The sequence below is a fragment of the Argopecten irradians genome, chromosome 8, assembly GCF_041381155.1.
Source record: "Argopecten irradians isolate NY chromosome 8, Ai_NY, whole genome shotgun sequence".
Classification (NCBI taxonomy): Eukaryota; Metazoa; Mollusca; class Bivalvia; order Pectinida; family Pectinidae; genus Argopecten; species Argopecten irradians.
This window is the reverse complement of record NC_091141.1, coordinates 32,456,914-32,475,187: the sequence shown is the minus strand read 5'-3', so window position 1 is coordinate 32,475,187 and position 18,274 is coordinate 32,456,914. Positions and strand designations below refer to the sequence as shown.

Sequence of the window (18,274 nt, the reverse complement as noted above, 5' to 3'; positions counted from 1 at the left end):
AAATGTCAACATGGACATACAAAGCAATTTTGACATGAAATTTTATTTTTCTATTTCATAAGAAATTATACAGGACATATTACCACCATTTTTCCGACTTCATCCTCCCTTTGCCCAATGATTCACTTTAATTGTATAAAGCGTAATTGTCAAATTTTTATAAACGCAAAGCCTGATTTTGAATTTGTCAAGTTTTATAAACCTAAAGCCTGATATTGAATTTGTCAAATTCTATAAACTAGAAGCCTGATTTTTTTTTTAAACCTCACCCATAATTTGGACGTCGCCGACCCTCCTTAGCAGCTAATATTTCATCTACAATTGTTGGAGCCTGAAATAAAATAATATCATGAGATAAACTACATTCCAGTTTATATCACATGTATATGTGTTCTCATGACAACAGGCCAATTAAGGATAATTGTAAGAGGTAAATTGGTCACTAAATAACTGCTATAAATCGACAGCTAAAAGTTTTGCCACTTTTGCAAGTTTCATGAAGATTAACGTTTACAGATTTAAAATTTAAACAATATTTCTTATCAATATATATAAATAATGTAGATATCAGTTCACGAAGATGATTTTTGTGTGAAATAAATTGGATTGCAAAATTCGTGAAATAAAATAAACATTGGACCCCTCTGCCACCCCCTAATTTACATTATCTGTATTACAGTGGAATTCCAGAGCAAATGACCCTCTATACCTGTAACAGATTAATATTTGTGCTATTAATAGGGAGTTTGAGATATAGGGGACCATACATGAGTTGCTATGTGATATGAAATTAATCAAACGAGTTAAATAATTTGATATGCCAAATCAAATTATTGAACTTGTTTGATAAATTTCACATCACATAGTCACGAGTGTAAGATTCTATTTATCACATGCATAATTTTTATCAATAGATATACAAGTAAAAATCTAAACTTCGACTCTATATAAAGCAGCAGAAATCCGCCTCAGACACAACGTTTCCGTCTACCGAGACAATCATGTGACGTCATATACAGATTATGACGTCAAAATTACATGTGACGTCATAATAGTGTTATTACACATGTGTCTTATGATATTCATGACATGGCTGGACGGGCCAGTTATATTTATGTGATAAATTATTAAATGATTTAGTATAATATCCTACCATTTTATCTGTGCTCTGGAAGATGTGCATGTCTGTGGGTGAGTATTTATTCCTGGGATCCTCTTTAACTGTGAACAAGATCAGGTTGGAGTAGACCTCGTGATTTTTGTCGTCCACCACAGCTGTAGGCTCCAGGACGGTCTGTATCTGGAATCTCTCTTGTTCCTCCTGGAAATGAAATAAATTGATTTCAAAATACCTTAAACATGACATAAATAAGATAGTTTGTATCTGGAATCTCTCTTGTTCTTCCTCAACCAATCAAATCAATCAATTCAAAATACTTTAAACGTGTCATCTATTTGTATTTCTTCTGTTACTCACTCATGTACTTTGTTAAACTTTTGTATGTTGTTTACATGTTTTTATGTTGTTGAAGTGCACTATCATTGCTGAGCTGATCATGATACCATAGCATGTTACATATGACACTCATACAACCTTGAAGACAGATCAGGACCCAGTTGTTCAAAACATGGTTAGCATAAAGCCACACTATACGTAACTATCAACAAAAATTCAAGTTAAATTTGACTCCAATATTGTTAGTATTCGTAGATGTAGTTGATACAGAAGATATATCGAGAATGTTTATAATATTTTTTTAATAACTTTGGTACAGCAGTTGTTGAAAGTCGATACATGCTAACATGCCTTCGTTTTAAACTGGTCGCCGTAGAAGTTACGATTATTGCCGAACAGAAGTCTGAAAGTTCACGACCCATTTTCGGAAGAGTTCAGACAGACGTTACGTATTTATGGTAGTCACATGACGTTCTGGGCAACGACTTTACAATGTCGGCAAACTTTGGCTTGTTTGACTAAGTGGGACCCACCTAGCGATGTTTAATATGTATTTGATTTTTATCAAAAAATTCCGAATCATTCTCGCTCATCTTGACTTCGATTTAGTCCTGTCTGCATTATTTTCGACAGAATTTTTTTTCAACATTCTTCTAAATCATGACAAAAATAAGAAAGATACAGATATTGGGCCTTTAATCATATGATTAGAGAAATTTTGATTTCTGATTTGCTAAAAAAATTGTGATTATTTCTTCACTAAAATTAGCAAGAAAGTAAAGAATGGATTTTCTAAGAATCTAACAAAATTCTGCAAAATTTGTATATTATAATCACCTTTTGAACAACTGGGCCCTGGGCTTTTCAAAATAAAACACTAAAGCAGTCCATTGTGAAATCTCAGGGGGAATGAGTTCAATGTGATATCATTTTGTAAATCATAATTTTCATAGAAGCTCTAAAAATACTGATGTCAAATTGTTCTAATGACATTTGAACTATCTATTCAAAAGATGTAATCAAATATTAATATCTACAAATTCAGGGAATCGTTAGTGTCAATGCCCGTCCTGCCTTAATCCTTTATTTTAAATTTTTATCTAAAGACATGTGAGGAATTAAACCAAACTTTACCCCGTTGCCTTTGTCTATAATAACGATATCTCTGGCTTCCACGACCATCTCACATCTCATCGTCCAGATTCCGGTCGTGTTCTCCATGTGTTTCAGCTTCCTTAGGCCATCCTCTACACTCATGGGACCTGACACATACAAATGTTTATTTAATATGAAAATATAAAGAATACTGAAAGGCCAAAGATAAATTGGTCTTACTATACAGTCAAACCTGTCTATATAAAACTACTGGACGGTCAAAGAAAATGTGACTAAGGAAAAGGTGACCTTAAAATACAGACTTTAACTCTTATACAAAGACCACCCAATTGCCTTCATTGCCATGTGGTTTTCATACACAGGTCAATGGTGTTATATGGCCTCAAGAAAGTGGTTCTTATTAAAGGTAGTTTTTATACAGAGGTGGTCGGTATAACTATATACGCAACTCAGGTCTTCTGTACATATTTGTCAAAATAGTCAAAGCTGGCATAATACTTATCTTTGTTTACAGCAAATAAGATGTTCTCTATCTCTCCACTGTGCGGAGTTCCCTGAATTTTGTTCCATACACCTGTACAAGTTTTACCTGGGTTCATTCTTACCTGATCGGGATGTGTATGTGGCCAGGTGATCCACCTCGAAGCCCTGGATGTGGTCGGGTCGACTGTCCATACTGTGTTGCTCTAAAACATCCAAACACAAACATGTTAACCAGCTTCTCTTGTCAAACTTCATGTGATGTTCAGTCCAACACGAATACTGTATGGTATATACATACAACAAGCATGTCACAGTGTTTAGTAGTTAAGACTATATATGATAATCAGATACCATGATATTGCCTGGAGTTGGCCAGAATCGGGCCATAACATCTTACAAACAAGGACTGGAGTAGACTTGGCGAAAGTTCAATGTCCAGTATATGTGTCTAAACTGACCATTATCTGTGAAAACATCTACACTGACCAAGGGACACTTCCTGTCTGACCTCTCAACCTTTAAGGTCAGACGTCATCAAAATCAATCAACCATGTCCTATCAATATCTGTATCTGCAAGGTGATTACAGAATAATGTATTTATCATGTGATCAATCCTTACATAAATCTTGTGTCATCACTATCAAATCAGCTTACAACTGTGGTCAAGAGTTCAACTGATTTACCCATGAAAATCCTCAAAGAATTGTTCTAGCTTTAGAATAAAATGAGTTCAAATTTGTCTTCAGGGGTGAATGTGTTAAATGCATATCCCATATGTAGATATAATTTCACTTTTTCTGCACATTAGGCAGAATATTAACAGAAGAGAGTGAGAGCAGCATCAAGAATGGTGGTTCAAACTCAGAACCTAAAGACACTAGCCGGATGTTCTACTGACTTTTAAATACCAACAATAAACGATGATTGACCACTAATTTTTAGCTAGCCCACAACAATTTCAAACAAACTTGGTAAATATACTGGATTTTTAGGATCTGACCCTTGGATAAGTAGTGTATTTCATTTTGAATCATAGGAGATATACACCAAGTCCCTGTGTATACAATATAGTTTTTAGGACAATAGAGAAACCCTTCCAGGTGAAGGAGCCGTAACTTCACTTAGAATCTTGTTGGAGAGAAGACATAATTTTTCATTTTTCTGATATTGATCTGGACTATACCTATTACCTGGTAGACATGAAAGTGAAACATACTCCTGGTAAGTCAATTATTCCCTGAGGAAACTTGGTGACAGACACCATTAGGCTTACATATACATCAGTTCACCATGTACCGTATACAAATAACATGTCTGCCTAGGAAATGTCCCTATATACAAAATGTATACTGAGCTAGCTATCATCAGCTGTCACCACAGCTGTATATAGTGCATATAAACAATGAAACACAACTTCGTATGAGTCAGGCACAACAATGCTAGCTCAACGCAAAATTTAAATTACAAAAGTTAATTAAGTTCAGGTAAATTCCTTGACTCAGGTGTCGATGTGCCAAAAATAGCAAGTTTGAAGACCTCCTTAAGTGTTCTTGCAATAAAACTGAACTGTTACATAACACATGAAATGTGGTGATTGAATCTACAGGCTTTCTGATTGAGATCACACAGAAATAAACCCTTCAAATTCTCTGGGCGGAACAGCTTATTATTCAAATTTAGAGGTAACTATTTCACCTAGTCTGGCATTTGACATTCATTTATTCAAAAAAGTATTTAAGACCTTATTTTTTGAAACAATTTTTCATTTTTAGCACATCATATGCACCAATTCAAAATTTACATCGGCACATTTGAAAATAATTTCAAGGTAAAGAGCTGTCACATTTTTTAATCCTAAAATTTATGTATATACATGTAGTTTGCTTGATTATGATAATTTTGCCCTGGGGGTTTTAAATAACAAAATGATGACATTTTTCCTTGTACTGACATCACAAATAAAATTTCCTTTTCATTGCTTTTAGCACTGGTGTCTGTTAATTGGCTGAATAATTGATGTATATATTGATAGTAATTTGATTGTCTATATTCATCCATCATTCCTTCCATGCATTTTCTAAGTGTTTTGATTGGCTATTATCATGTATTCAATCATTTCTTCCATGCGTTTTTGAAGTGCTTCGATTTGCTGTATATTCACTCCTTTCGCACATTTTCAAAGGTTTGATTGGTCTTATATTCCATCATCCATTTCACAGATTTTGTAAGTATTTTGATTGGCTGTTATTTGTGCATTTTTTCCATGCATGCATACATACATACAATATATGTTTTCGTCTCACCTTCATTTTTGTTGTAATAATTTGTGTAATTAACATGCATGACTAAATCAAATGTGTCTTCTCTCTGCACATCTGTCACCACTAAATGCATTTTTAATGTTGTGGCATGTTGTATGATAAAATGCATGACTGACATCAGTTTTATGCATTTTCCATATTGTTTTGCCCGTTAGTATTTCACCTTCTAGGACAAAAACGTGGTGACATATATATATTCTCCACTGTCAGACAACTAAACTATATATCATAAATCACCTGTATTATATATTATACATATATATTATAAATCACCTGTATTATATATTATACATATATATTAAAAATCACCTGTATTATATATTATACATATATATTATAAATCACCTGTATTATATATTATACATATATATTATAAATCACCTGTATTATATATTATACATATATATTACAAATCACCTGTATTATATATATTATACATATATATTATAAATCACCTGTATGATATATATAAATTAGGTCACTTAATTCTACAAATTAACTCTTTCACCCCTATGTAACTTTAGTAGACTCTACCATGAATGCACTGATATGGACGAGTCCATTATGATATACAGTGGTGAAAGGGTAAAAAAAAATACATTGTATATCCCTAAAATCTATCATATCTACATGTTTTATTTGTTAAATTATTGCACAGCTCAGTTGCTTTTACAATTTACTGTTGTTAAAAAGTTAAGGATGTTTTCATTTTTTAAAATTTTAGACCAAAAACTTTTCACGAAAAGTCAGGGCACTTTTTATTTTCATTTGCATATCTATATATACCGTATTTCACCGCAAATAAGACCCCCCACCCAGAGAAGAAATAAAGGTCAAAGTGGTGGAGTCTTATTTGCGGACAACCCGCCTGATGACATTGATCTCTGAGGTCGCCATCTTGTATTTTTCAATGTCTAATGTCATTGTTGTAACAGTCGTATGACAGATGGGTAATAGCAATACTATAACGAGACATTGGGTAAAAACACATATTTCTGGATACCAGTAAAGGACAAAATTTTATCACAACAAATTTCAATCCGAGCACTTCCAAGAAATTACACATATCTGTATATCTAACCAACACTAGACATCAGGTAGATCAGCTTACAAGGCTCTCTCTCTCTTTTGTGTGAATGTTGCTGCATATAGGTCCTTCAGAATTGTGAAAATAATCACGGTACTGACCAAAATTGTGAAAATTGGAATTTGTCAAATAAACCAAAAACAACTGAAAACTTGATTTATTTAAAGCCATTCATTTCAATTTTATACTTCTCTACTAATATTTTAGAAGTTTGACGATCTCATTACAGACATGTTAACCTTTGGTGAGCAAAAAGAGGTAGATTTTTGACTCAAAAGCGGTAGCATTACACGCAGCATTTTTTCGTGACACGTCAGAGATATATAAATATCAATAATATGCTAAATAATTACAAAAACATATTTTGTAAACAAATTATGATTTAACTTTAATTATCACCATAAGCTTTGCATTGGTGGCTCATTTTGTATTTTTTTAAATGCTAATTAAGGCTTACATTACATTTAGAAGATGAAAAATGCCAATAAATACATTTTATACTTTTATTTCAATGCTATTTATCACCTTTTTTAATTATACATTTTGTCTATTTGTGTTTTTTTTTTCCATTTTTTTTTGTAATACATACTTGACTCATTTTCTTTTGATTTATGCAAGTAAAAATACAAATATTTGTTTCTAAAATTTACACCAATAATCTAGAGAAATAATCACCCTGAATTTTTTTTTTTTTTTTTCAGTGATATCCTGAGAAATATACCAAAATCCGGCTCCTTTATTAGAATCACCCCATTCCAAAATGGCGGCCATTACGATTGCAAATTAAAGTTTATGACTTTCAGCAGACACTGTATGCCTATTTCACATTAAAAATGTGAGTAAATCATTTCATTATAAGTAGTTGTTGTTTTTGAAATGATGCTAACTAGTTTTAAGCACAAAATTTATTGAAAAGCCAGATGATTGTTTCCTTACGGTAGGCCTACGTAATACACACCGTTACACTAAACACGCGTACGTGAAATAAGCAAGTGACACTACCAAGCCAAGGTGGAGCTAGCCCCAGGCTGCTAATTAGCATCAGTAGGTGTTGGTCAGGGAGTGTTTACACCTCCTTTGTTTACTTAATTATGAAGCCAGTCCCCCTACTCAGTCTGGTATGCATTTTGAAGCCACCATGGCAGCCCAAACCGACTAAAAAATTCAGAAATTCGAAGAAAAAAATTGAGACGATGTTTTGCAGAAATCGGAATATTTGGATATTAAAGCGGTAGGCAGAATATCAGCCTCAAAAGCGGTAGACTTCTGCCAGAATCGGTAGGGTTAACATGTCTGCTCATTAATTATTTAAGTTTTCTCTGCTCATTAATTATTTAAGTTTTCTTAAGTGATCTTTCGTTTTCATTTTTTCGACTCAAAGGCGATTGTGAAAATCAGCTTGATGAATTGTGAAAAAACATGGGTATTTTAGATGGGAATGGGGCCGATTTCGGCCCCAAAAACAGCCGAGCCCAGTGATTTTTTAGGCTCTGGTGTCATGCAGTTACTATATTACCACCCCAACTTTTCAAACTAATGATCAGTGGGTAGAGTTGGCTTCAGTGCCTTTGTTTCCAGTTGACTTATTAAAAAAAAAAACCCACATTATTTGTGGAAATCAGACCTTCAGTAAACTCCGTCCTAAGTCCACGTGTAGTGGATTTTGCCATCAAAAATATGTGTTTTACATGTACATGTATATGGTTTACAATTTGATTAATGTCAGCTATATGTAGTGTGCAACAGTGTGCCTTTGGCAATACTGTATGCATATTAATAGCATACCTGCAGCAGCGTCTATAGAATCATTGGAATAAAAAAATATTATTAACAATACAAATTCCAGCCCAAATAAGGCTTATTTGGAATGCTACACTATAAACATAACAATGGAATGTATTAAAACAGGAAGCAGATTCTATATATCAAACCTTTTACTGTATAGTCTTAGACCCAATAAGCGCCCGGGGCACTTGAAAAATCGAAAAATGAAGGGGCTCTTAAAAATAGGACCATATTTGGGCAACGTTCCACAAACTTATTGCACAAAAGAATGCCGTTAATCAATTTACAAGCAATATCAAACTGAGAAACCTACACCGCTTTCATAGCTTCAGCCAATACTGGGGTGGGGCACAATAGGATGGGGCCCTTATTGGGTCTAATACGGCATTAAAAAGCTGACACATGTAGCTGCTTTACTGTTGTTTAAAAGTTCAGAATATTTCAATTTTCAAAAAATAACATTGAAAAAAATTTACAACAAAATTTTATCACAACAAATATGAGCATTTCCAATAAACTATATATTTATATATCTATGTTTTATTTTTTACCAAAACTGTAATGAGATGTTTGGTATACGGATCACATTTCTGGATTAACTTTCTGGAGCCATAACATAGTACACATATTTGAGGTTTTTGAGGCTCTGGTTTCAGTTACTATGTTACCACCCTGACTTTCCTTTATGCTTAATCGGTGAGTAGAGTTAAAATGTCATGTGGGATTGTGGACACAGGAATTTCTGTAAAGTGAGCTAAATCTGTGACACTTGAGAAGTTTTAAGACTTTTACTTTTAAGTATATTATTGCTTAGACTTTCAAAGACAATTAATTAAGCAGTTGCATTTCTTCTTAACATTTACCTGTGCAGCAGGTGACCGAGGTATGTTAATTTGTATTAATTCTCTTTATTTGATACCAACCATATTTACATTATATATAGTGGAATAAGCTTCAGTGAAAATTTGAAATCTGTGATAAATATTTCTGAATAAAGGGTTTCAAGCAACCCTAATATTTGTACAGTTTTGAATTTCAGTGCCATAGGATGCTACAATGCAATAAGAATGTGTCGGATTTAGGTGGAGCGAAGCCGTAGTACCTGGAGAAAAATCAGTGACCTATACTCAGTACCTAGAAATTTCCCCTACATGGGTTTCTAACTCATGACCCAGAGATGAAGGACTTATGGTGATATGTTAACCACGTGGCCACTGCAAGCGGCCCCTGATCAAATAAACCAGAATATCTTAAAAGAATCTACAAAACTTCAGGCATTCAATTGTACATTACTTGCTATTGTGCACTTTAAAACGCATTTTTGACTTTCCATCAGTTATAAATTCCATCGGTATGTAGTTTTATTGCACATTCCAGGAATGTATATCAATAACACTAACCTACAAATACAGTGTATATCACTTTCTGCTGGAGATTTCATTCACTAAATAGTATTTATAAATAGATCATAGACAGAGATAGTTTCCATCATTATCAACACCAGGGACTGTATCAGTTTTTACACCTGTATATTTTACACCTGATGCACATACCTTTCTGTACCTATTAGTTGTACACCTGCAGCAGAATTAGGAGTTAGAGACACTCAAGTGATATATATACACCAGCCCTTCACCTTTGAAATAGAAACTTTAATCCACACATGTAGATCACCTTCCAGCGCTGATAAACAAATCCTGGCCAACAAAGTTTTTATGTCCAGCCTGCGGAAGCTTGGCCAACAAAGTTGTACTGTCCAGCTTGTTGTATCTCTACATACCACCATTTCATAGCAACACATCACATGTTAATTAACTTCATCAACTATCAACTTGAAACTTTACAATGACTTTTCCATCCATATCTGCCATTTTTGATGCAATGTGAATGTACCAGCCTTCCGCAGATTGTTTAAATCCTAAATTGCTGTGCCAGTAGTATTAAACTTGTAATCAATCTTCGTAGTAATCCTTGTTCGTAAACAATCTCTGAATTATCCCGATCCTGACCAACAGATTTACATCAGCTTGTCATACTGGGCTCCTAGCTTCCTCGATCTAGCTAGCTCCAAGCAGTGAAACTCCTGTACATACTAGCTACACTGCCCACAGCAGACAGATGCACACACTCTAATCTAATCCAGTAGCTTACAGAAGAAATGGCTTACTCAATTATGTACCAAACACACAGGAATGTAATGATACAGGCTGTGTGTTATGTCAGAGGTGTACTCTGTAGTATACACTGCTAAACACATAATACAAGGACTGCAGGTTATTTATCTCCATATAGGAAGTAATTTAACAATAATTTTCTATTTCACTTTTCAACAATAACATTTTCATTTCCATGCATATGCATGTGTACAAAGTGCAGTCCATGGCAGTTCACGGTGACAGTACAAGATAATGAAGATTTTTTCACCTGGTGTGTTTAGTTTTACTTGATGTATGCAGTGAGGAATTATTTCATCAGCCAGAAGTTATATATTTGATGCGGAACAGATTACCGACACACAGATTTGATAACATTGGAACCTGGTTTTATAATCGGTATATATATACTGAAGTCCTTGGAGAAAGTGAAATCTATTCAAATCACTCAGATTTCATTTCAATATAACCACGCAGAAAGACAGTAAATCAATATAAATGATTTCAAATTAAGTTAGTAAGTTAGTTTGTTTGTTTGTTTATTTGATTAAATTAAATGAGTTTCATTGTATTGGAAGGCCTTGAATTTACTTGATAATTTTTAACAAATTCTCATAATGCGTTCAATGTCTAGCAAGCTTGTACTAATTACTATTGTGAAGTAGGTGAGAAAACCGTAGTCAGATCAGGATTCAAACCAGAACCCTCCATTTACGAGACTGATGCTTTCTAACTGTTGCATACATATATTTATCAGTAGCCAATTATGTAATACACTTCTCTTATTCCTTCAAATGTTTGCCTTTAATAAAAAACTTTGAACTCTGAACTGGGTTCAAATTTGATTGGAGTTTTAAACCTTGACCCTATGAACGCTAATGCTCTAATCATTTACTTCAGGTTTCAAATACCAGCTACCAGTACTGGCAATCGATCAAGTCAAATTATGTAACAAATCAATTTGCATAGCTTTGCAGCTACCTACCTCTGTTTTCTTTAGGACAATTATATTGTTTCAAATAGATCTTAAATAAAAGGCCCCAGTTTCACGAACATTCTTTAACTTTAAGGAATTCCTTTACTATAAAATTTTTCATAGGAAAGCAAGGCAATTTTAAGGAAGGCTCCTTAACTTAACGGTGTTTCCTTAAATTCTGTAATGCATTCCTATGAGGAATGATAAGTTAAGGAATTCCTTAAAATCAAGGAGTTTTCATGAAACTGGACCCAGATACAAAAATGTATATATTATGCATGCGCAGTATAAATACTATTTGACTCGAGATAATCTTGGAATGATTGTAAACAAACTCACCATAACCGTTGTTTATTCTTCCAAAGTCATCATCTCTGGAAAATACAAAACAAACATTAGAATTCAGTAAGGCGACAAACATTTTTAAAAATGTAGATATGTTGTATTAATAGTATAATACAAATCCTCTAATTACGATTCATAGGCTTAGGGTTATTGTTAAGCTAAATGTACATTGCAATCAAGAGAAACCTTAAAGTGAACAGTCGGGCAAGGATGGCTAAAGTCGGTAAAAATGGTGTGAATGTATCCAGTATAATTTCTTATGAAATGGAAAAATAAAATATCTCGTCAAAATCTGTCTGCGTACGAAGAAATTAATTTAAAGTATGGGAATTCTTAAACGTCCTCCCGGCTCTCTATGTCCGTGGTTACATTTCCACACAGCCTCGCTTTCAATGCTATCAAATTTTCTTTACTTTAATGGTCAGAACTGGGAAACTAAGCAGAACTTGACCGTCGTATTAATATGTGATAACTTTTGGACGGCCAATGAACGCATTTAGACTGGTTTTCTTTACCCGACTATTCACTTTAATCAAACAACATATAAGTCCAAACCTAAAGTTTAAACACAAAACATTTGAAACAGAATCCCGAAAAAAAAAGAAGAAAAAAAGTCAAAATAACCATACACACACTGTGAACTAGATTTATAGATTTTTTGAGGAAAAAAATCTGTTTTCAAGCTGTAAAATTAAGATTTAAACCAACCAACAGTCACAATAATTCAATGTTAGTACACATACTCAAATGGCATCATTTCTTTATCAAAGTATTGGTTAATCATGACTCTTTATGTTGAAGAACTCTCTCTTTTGTCAACAGTTTGCAATATGTAAATTATATAAGAAACATTTAGTTATTTGATTAATTAAATATTAAATTGATTTTCAAATTCAACTAATTAATGTATTTTTGATCACACAACTATTGAACACACCAAAATCTATCAAGAAGAGGAAAAAGCAGATTTCAGAAATCCAGAGAAGATAGATGAAACCCATCGCTACCATCAATGTGAAGGAGAAATCAGAGCTATACGTGTCACAAAGTGGGGAGATTTTAAGTTAATCTACTGTGAAAGAAAAAAAGATTGAAAAGAAAATCAATTTTTATGGGTTATTTCTTAAGTTACTGTTTATCGCCTACATAACTCCAACTATTTGCTAGGATTGAATTGTCTCATTTTATCCTTCTTATCTTATTAGCAATGGAAAACAAAAGTCTATATCTCCATAAATCTGCATTTGTCCAATGAGTCCAGGTCCAGATTATCTCCCTTCGATGCTCATTAGAAATTTAAAATTCAATACCTAGTAATTTAGTATACCAGGGTAATCTAGGGTAATACCCCTATGTATTGAATGAGGACAACATATATATATCACCGAAGAATGTCCATTCTCTTTGTGGCCATGCAGAATCATTGAATGGATTAAAAGACAAGTGAGAGTTCTAAATCTAAAGCAAATTTATATTTCACCTGCTAAATTCAATTATTATTAATATCTTGCCAAATATCAATCAATCTGGCTTTCTAAAGATCTATTATAAATCAATTCACACATCTACAAATCACTAAGAATTAAAAAAAAAGTCAAAAACAGCAAATTAGTAAAAGATCAGTCAAACTTAATTTAGTTTATTTAACAAAACGTCAAAATCTACGAAAAAATAATGTTATTTCCTTGACAATAATCCCGCAACCTCATTGTTATTTTCTATTAGGAAACATCACACATCAGTAGTACTAACTGGGTTGGTGCAATCGGTCAGTCCATACTGACCACCTTGACCAGTGCAGTACTAAGTTAGAGCACTCACCTAGCTGTATTTAGGTCTAACCTGTATTCCGACCCCCTAATAGAAGGAGGCGGCCTCCGTGGGGAGGAATACGAGTCCACGTAGCTAAAACAACATATATACAGCAAACCTATTACGTTACAATCTGCTACAACACATACAGGTCAGCACAAATGGGGTGTGCTTTATTTCAAGTTCATGATCCTAATCCATCTTTGTACATTAGAGTTATCTGCCCTTGGATGGGTTGTGGTATCATGTGTTTGCGAGCTTAGTGACATATTTTTCAGAGAAAGTAAAACATTTTGCTCATAAATTACGACGTCACAATTGGTACTTTCTTGCAACTGTAAACTTTGTACAATAAGAGTTATCTGCCCCTGTATATAATGAGTTATATAATTATCTGCCTTGTATTGGTTAATTGTGACGTCATTTGTTTGGGTGCTTATAAATTAGTGTCATATATATTTTTCAGAGAAAGCAAAATATTTCACTCATATATTACGAAGTCATAATTGATACCTGTCTTCAAGGGAGATAACTCTAAAATGAAAGGACAGAACAGAACAAATTGGTAACAACGAAGCATTCAAATAAAAGTCTAAAATCTATTGAAAGCAGTTAGAACCACATGACCAAAAACCCAGAGGAACAGAATGTTGCCAATTACTTCCTGAAAGCACTATCATATTCTATTGGAATAATCGATCAATGATACATAGCTGGGAACCACTATCAGAACATTTATGTGAAGGAATGCAGTTATATATATACTGAAAAACTGGTTACTTTTGAAGATCAAATTTACATGTTTTAATGAGATTAAATTAAAATATATAATCAACACATTGAAACTATCTTGATCAGGTGTATACATATTTCATATAAATTTCAATTTTTGCTTCATAATGTACGCGCGTTAAGTCCATTGAAAATATTAGTATTTCGAAAATTAGCAGCTTTTCAGTATGTGCTGAGGTTGTGTCAGAACAAACAGATGGTCATTATCAAATGAAATACAGAATATATTGGGACACAATTACAATATACATCTAAATATATAATATAGTTACTTTCACTTTCCTTACATACGACAGAATATCCACCAAAAGCTTACTTTCATTTTACATGTACAAAGTGCTATCTCAGATTATTTTCTAATTCAATATTGTTTATAAGTTACATAATTCTTACCGATGTCAACTTTATTTTGGTATAGTTTCTAAAAAAAAGATTCAGCATATATTCTGTCTTTGCATATTACAGAGTTTTGCAGTAAATATCCCTTGTGACATCATTATTTTGTATGCAAAATTTATGCTGTTTTCAGGGAAAATTATAATGTTTTGCTCGTAAACACATGATGTCACAATCAATACCTATAACTTCCAGGGCAGATAACTCTGTAATATGCAAAAACAGAACATGCTTGACATAAAGGAGTTAGGTGTGGCTAATCATCATAGTCCTTAAGTAAGTCAGGACTGGTCAGCTAAGGTCACTCACCCACAGACTGACCTAGACTAATGACCATCGATGGCCAGAGGAGCTGTCTGATGGGTCATAAACTATGTCCTTTACTCATATGCATGCATATAACCAAGGATACCATTGTCAACACAGTATGTTAACGTATAAGAAATCTAATAACGATACTGCAAACTCCCTAATCCATTTTCTTTTTTTTTTCATTTCAAAAATGAATTAACAAAGATAACAGAGAAAGTCGAATTTACATTATATTTTCATTATTTCATTTTTCTCATAAATTTCTCTGAAATATAATATGTTAAGAAAATATTTTTAAATTTCCCTTTCACAATTGTTTTATTTTATCATATTCTTTATTTAGTAAGGATCTAAAACAAACCTTTCACAACCATGCCTAAAATCATGCAAGCAAACGAATTAGTGAGTCTGACGAGCAAAAATGTTTTATTTATCATTACGACAGATTGCCAATTATTTCTTGTTTCCAAGAAGAGCCAAATACAATTTGCATGATAACTCAATCATCCTTGAAGACACATTTGAACTCTTCGAATTCAAAGGTTTGGAAAGTTCGTTATGAATTTCCAGAGGTTAACTAGGGAATATGAATTTTTTAAGACAATTTAATTTTGTATTGAAGTTGTAATTGTTAAACTGACTGAGAAAGGTTATTCAGATAAACAATTTGTATCAGCTCTTCAAATACTTATTCTTTAATCAATAACTAAAAGATACTTAAGAAGATTTTTCTTTGACGAAATCAAGAATCACTCCTTGAAAGTTAGTGCATTCAAAGTCTTATTTCTACTGTGAGTGGAATTCTGGATTTAAATCAATCATTTTAGATTGGTTTATAAAGCACTGATGAAGCAGAAGAAAGGAGCAAAACCTGGTGAACAGCGATCAACAAACTTACGTTGCATCAAATTCACTTTTGCGCAGCCATTTGTGCATCTCTTCACTTTTTTTGGAAATTCAAGAAGTAAAATTAGGTAGATTTTTTTTTATTCTATACATATCATCTCCCTAAATCTCCAAATCCTATGACCAGTTACAGTAAAACACGCTTATAACGAATACACAACGAATTCATGGTTATAATGTGGCTATTTTTATACCTGTCAAGGTTATTATTAGATTTCTGAAATATGTATATAATGAACTATGCTTTTAATGAACCATGTTTTAGTGTAAAATATTAATTGTTATCAAACTATTTGTTCACATTGTCTTTCTTCATTACCTGGCTGTTATATGACATAATTAATATATTTTTATATGGCCAAATAAAGTGCAATTTTTTTTCATTTTTTTCCCCTTTTTTTTCAAAATTACATACATTTTGTTTGTGGTGGTAGAGGGACTAATTAAAATTATTATCTTTCCCACACCATGAATGAAATATAATAGCTACATGTACTAGAATGCTGAAGATGCAATCAAGGTCGACATCACATGGTGAAGGGTACATTATTATGGTGGATATAATAACAAAGTGAATCATAATTAGATAAATTAATGAATGTGCTGCATATTCTGCTGTGGCCCAGGAGGAGAGTAAAGACACACACAACTTACCTGCTGGGGTAATGATCTCTATCACTGAAAAAGAGTATATATATATACATACAGGTAAAAATTTTGATTTACCTCTCCTCATATAGCTACACAGAAGAAAAGTCTTAATTTTACCTGATCACATATTTTAAGACACAAGAATTCAATTTTGCTTGTTATGAGCCTTTTCATTGGCTTAAAAAATTACTTCATCAGCCCATAAAAGGAAAAAATGAGGTCCCCGTTTGTAAAGTCGCTCCTGATTGGCTGAGATGACGGTCTAATAATTTCATAGACAAAAGAGTTCCAAAATGAATTTTGAATATTGAAGAAATTACCTTTAGTAAATTTAATTATAAGGAATAATTTGAATAGATTTTTATATTATGGAGATGTATCACAAAAATCTGAGTGTACTCTCATCATAAACCGCTTCGCGGTTTATTTAGAGTACACTCAGATTTTTGTGTTATATCTCCATAACATAAAAAATCTATTCAATTCATTCTTTAAATAAAGTCACAAACCTCTAAATTTTTACCTGATTAGCACATTCGACCCAATAGGCACCCCAATTCCTACACGCGCCCCTCCCTCATTTTTAGGCTTCAATTTCACTTATTTCGAATTAAATACGGACTGAAAACATGAAAACTGTGTTTGTTTCCTTACTGAATGGTTTTCCAAATTGATTTTGGTCTTATTTTGTTGAATATATTATTTTATGAAAGGCTAGTCCAATTTTGTTTCTATTAAGTGCTCCCTTATTTACTTTACTTTTTTAAGTACCCTGGGTGCTTATTGAGTCAAATAGGGTACAAACAGTCAATAAACAATTACCAACCATTTTTGTTTTAAATTAAGTAAAACAATGGTTGATCATGAAAGTATCCATTATCTCTTCATCTCTAAATAGACAATAGTATAAACAATAACAGGTGAAAGTCTTAATTTCATGTCTATAAAGGGCAAAAAGGACAATAAAAATCCAAGTCTAGATTTCACTTGTTTACTGATGTGAGAATACACACGTAACAGGCTATTTCACCTGTTCACATCTAACGAGATATCCCACAGGGGAATCTGCTATATACCTATGTATACTACGCGATATACATACTTATCTCAGGCCAATAAAAATAACACTTGTCGGACAGGATTTAAATGTTTTGTCTGTTTGTAAATCCCCAGATTTATATTCTGTAAGTAGTATAAATGTAAACCCCAGCTGTCCGACACACAGCCCCAAACTACCATTTCATGTAATCGGGCACAAATTTCACTGTTCACAAAATTCAAACAGGCTATCAGAGATGGCTGTATATAAATATTATCCATATTAAATGTTTTAGTGATAGAATCTTCCAATGAGATTGCAATCATGAACTGGTTAAGACAAGAAATAAAAATTTCTCTCTGAAATTTTTTAAAAGCAATTTGAGAGTAAACGAAAGTGAATTCCTAAATGCAAAGTATTTCAGGAAACCATTTAGAGTCTGTGAAAATTTTTGAATTGATGTTGAGAAGGCTTTAAGTTTGGGTGCATTTATCTTGCACATAATTAGGATTATATGATATAATCCTAATTATGTGCAAGATATGAAATGAAGTGAACCTGATCATGCTAAAGTTTCATGTGAAAAGGACCACTAGAATTTGTAACTATCATCAAATTTTCATGTGAACAGGACTTTTTAGGA

The 18,274-nt window shown here is 33.0% G+C and overlaps 1 protein-coding gene across 18 annotated transcripts in view; it reads right to left on the bottom strand.

Annotated features, from left to right (window-relative positions):
• The window catches only part of LOC138330122 (epidermal growth factor receptor kinase substrate 8-like), a 68,432-nt gene that overhangs the window by 37,772 nt on the left and 12,386 nt on the right, over nt 1-18,274 (bottom strand). For 5 of the 18 annotated variants that reach the window (XM_069277504.1, XM_069277498.1, XM_069277507.1 and 2 more), the window contains exons 3-10: nt 16,596-16,619; nt 15,934-15,978; nt 13,545-13,628; nt 11,718-11,752; nt 3,178-3,258; nt 2,591-2,718; nt 1,154-1,321; nt 270-331 (exon numbers count right to left, since the gene is read on the bottom strand). In XM_069277504.1, the coding sequence (XP_069133605.1) occupies nt 270-331; nt 1,154-1,321; nt 2,591-2,718; nt 3,178-3,258; nt 11,718-11,752; nt 13,545-13,628; nt 15,934-15,978; nt 16,596-16,619 (627 nt within the window). Of the gene's footprint in view, nt 1-269; nt 332-1,153; nt 1,322-2,590; nt 2,719-3,177; nt 3,259-9,802; nt 10,385-11,717; nt 11,753-13,544; nt 13,629-15,933; nt 15,979-16,595; nt 16,620-18,274 lie in introns of those variants that run through there. The other 13 variants (XM_069277502.1, XM_069277503.1, XM_069277517.1 and 10 more) reach the window with 8 other exon arrangements.